Source organism: Helianthus annuus, chromosome 13 (assembly GCF_002127325.2).
Source record: "Helianthus annuus cultivar XRQ/B chromosome 13, HanXRQr2.0-SUNRISE, whole genome shotgun sequence".
Taxonomy (NCBI): domain Eukaryota; kingdom Viridiplantae; phylum Streptophyta; class Magnoliopsida; order Asterales; family Asteraceae; genus Helianthus; species Helianthus annuus.
In genome coordinates this window covers 136,743,013-136,745,862 of record NC_035445.2, presented here as the reverse complement: position 1 = coordinate 136,745,862, position 2,850 = coordinate 136,743,013, and the positions used below count along the sequence as shown (strand labels likewise).

General features: G+C 33.8%; 1 protein-coding gene across 1 annotated transcript; it reads right to left on the bottom strand.

Annotated features, from left to right (window-relative positions):
* Positions 1 to 644: 644 nt before the first annotated feature.
* On the bottom strand, positions 645 to 2,538 carry LOC110899429. Its single transcript, XM_022146318.2, has 4 exons — positions 2,291 to 2,538; positions 2,007 to 2,201; positions 1,263 to 1,478; positions 645 to 1,174 (listed from the first exon to the last, which is right to left on the bottom strand). The coding sequence occupies exons 1-4, from the start codon at positions 2,291 to 2,293 to the stop codon at positions 920 to 922; spliced, it is 669 nt and encodes a 222-aa protein (XP_022002010.1). The 5' UTR covers positions 2,294 to 2,538; the 3' UTR covers positions 645 to 919.
* Between the last annotated feature and the right edge of the window lie 312 nt (positions 2,539 to 2,850).

The window sequence follows — 2,850 nt, the reverse complement described above, 5'->3', positions numbered from 1 at the left end:
TATATTTATAGAAAACGAATCTATACCTTTATTATTATTATATTTCTTTTTTACAACAATCACATGTTACGCAATATTTTAAAAAAGAAATGTATTTATATTTTACTATACATTGTGCATTCACAGTAAATAATGTAACGCGTCAAAAAGAGTTCAATAAAAAAGTTAAATATATAATATAAGCCAAGTTTGGTTAAGATGACTTGCTAACGTGTTGCATTTTATTTGAACTTTATTTATAAATCTAGGGTGACAAATTATAAAATGATAATATAAATTTCTTTATTTATTTCAAATATCATCATAGTGGTCGTTTTCGTATTAAAGTGAAAAAAACATGTCTTTTAGGGTGAGGGTATATGTGTCTCCTAAATTACAAGTGGTTTTTTAGACACAACACGATCGTAGTGGTTTGGGTGCACGTTTATAATCATGTCATTTCATTATTCCCTTACATCTACGGAACTTAGATACAACGTTTAGAACATCGACAATTAACGTCATTTTTTTAATATATGAATACATATTCAAATTAAAAGGTCAATAACAACCATCTATATTCTAATCATTTCAGCATTTTTATATTTAAACTTCATATCGTGCTATTTTATCGGTACTTAATATTCAGCATTGAACTATTAAGATTAAACCCAATCAACCACAAAACTATCATTAATATTTATTTTCTTAAACAAAATAAAAAAAAAACAAAAAACTGTAACAATTTTACCCCTTACTTTTCCTACTTCTTAAACTTGCCCAACTTAAATCCCTAGTATAGACTGCTTCTTTGTACAAAGGGTAATAAGGTCATTTCCCAATTCCCACACAGAAAGTAACAAAGAGTTACTTTCTTAAAAAACACAAACTAAAAGGACTTCATAGCAATATACGGAAAATTCAGGGACCTGTTCACTATTCAATATTCTAAAAGTAATCCTCCCATTGGTGCTCTGTGTGGAACCCCCTTCCTCCTCTTCGCCGTCCGGACTCTGGTCGCCGTCAGCGGCGGCGTCGACGGCGTAAACCTATTAAGTCCGTTACTACCGTTACTTCTCCGCCCTCCGTCTCCGTTACTTCCGTAAGAATCCTCCGATTCCCAAACTGACGTCATCAACCGCTTATTCTCCGGCGTTATCACCGTCTCAAAATTCTCCGATGATGTTCCGGCAATCTGCATTATTTGATGTAATATTGTTAGAATCTGAATTTGAATTTGAATATGAAAGTGAATTTGAATGTGGATTCGGATTTGAATTTACCTTGCATCCGAGTGAACAGAACCTGAACGAATCGAGAAGGTTCCGATCACACACTTCACACGTGTTCGTAACGGCTTTTCCAGGACGCGGTTGCGGCCGTTTGTTTATAAACACAACTTTTGCACTGTTGATGACGTAAGTCTGCACTGAAGTGATATCTACGTGTTTTTGGATTTCAGAAACCCTAATTACGTCGTGATATGAAGATCTTCGAATCTGTATAGCAATCGAGTGAAATTACGTCATTAGAACAGTTAATAATTAACATATAACGAAAAAAAAGCAACAATCAGGTGAGATATGAGATCGAACAAATGAAATTAGAACAAGAGAAGCAGAAAATCAATGGCGGAAAAATGAATTTCAAAATCTGTAAAACAATCGAGCAAAATGACGTCATTATAGCACTCATCGATCAACAATTAGGTGAAATGAAATCGAACGAGTGATATTAAAGCAACAAAAAGCAAAATATCAATGGCGGAAAGATGAATTTCAAAATCTCTAAATCAATCGAGCAAAATTGCATCATTAGAGCAATCGATAATCAACAATCGGTTGAAACGAAATCTAACGAATGAAACTAGAACAACAAAACGCAAAAATCAATGGCGGAAACATGAATTTCAAACTCTGTACATTAATCGAGCAAAATCACGTCATTACAACAAAACGAACGAAATTAGAACAACAAACAGAGCAAAAAAGCATAAAATCAAAGACGAAAAGATGAATTTCAACTACCTGAATGTGACGGTGATTCTGATGCTGATTAAGACAAAGCGAACACAGAGGTCCATTAACACAATCCAAACAGTACATGTTACACTCAGACTTATGCGAATCAGCGTGCAACTCGCACTGAACGAAAAAAACTTCACGCAGCAGCGGTATCAACCACGGCGGCCATATGTTATCGTCATTCGGTCCTCCGGCGCCCTGCATTACACAAAACAAACACACATCAGCAATGAAAAGTTAAAAACTAACGGAAAATGTAAACTAGTATTAGATTAAGTTGTATTAACCATAATCCGGCGGTTTTTTGGCTTGATTTCGCGTACGGCGGTGCAGTTTTGGTTGTCGATCGCCAGTTTGACGGTGGTGGAGGTGTCGCCGGAGAGAATTAGGGTTTGAGAGAAGGAGAAAATGGAGAATGAGTTGTTTGTTGGTGTTGTTTTTATCTGTGCACACAAAGTTTGATAATGGAGTGGACAAATGCCGACCCTAGTTACGAACCTATATAGGCTATATATACGAAGCTGGAACAACGTCGGGCGCAAGGAACCGACCTCTTTCCTTCCTTTTTCATACCCTTTTCTTGTTTACTTTTTGAAATATAATAAAATAATAATAATAATAATAATAATAATAATAATAATAATAATAATAATAATAATAATAATATTATTATTATTTATTTTAGGATACCACTTTATAAAATTATTATTATTAATTTGATTTATTTGAATCATGTTAATCGAATTCGAAAATTTAAACTAAATCTTAATTTGAATTTGAATTTGAATTTGAATTCGAATTCATTATCCAAATTGGTTTAAATTCGGGGCTATTTGGATTAATCGAA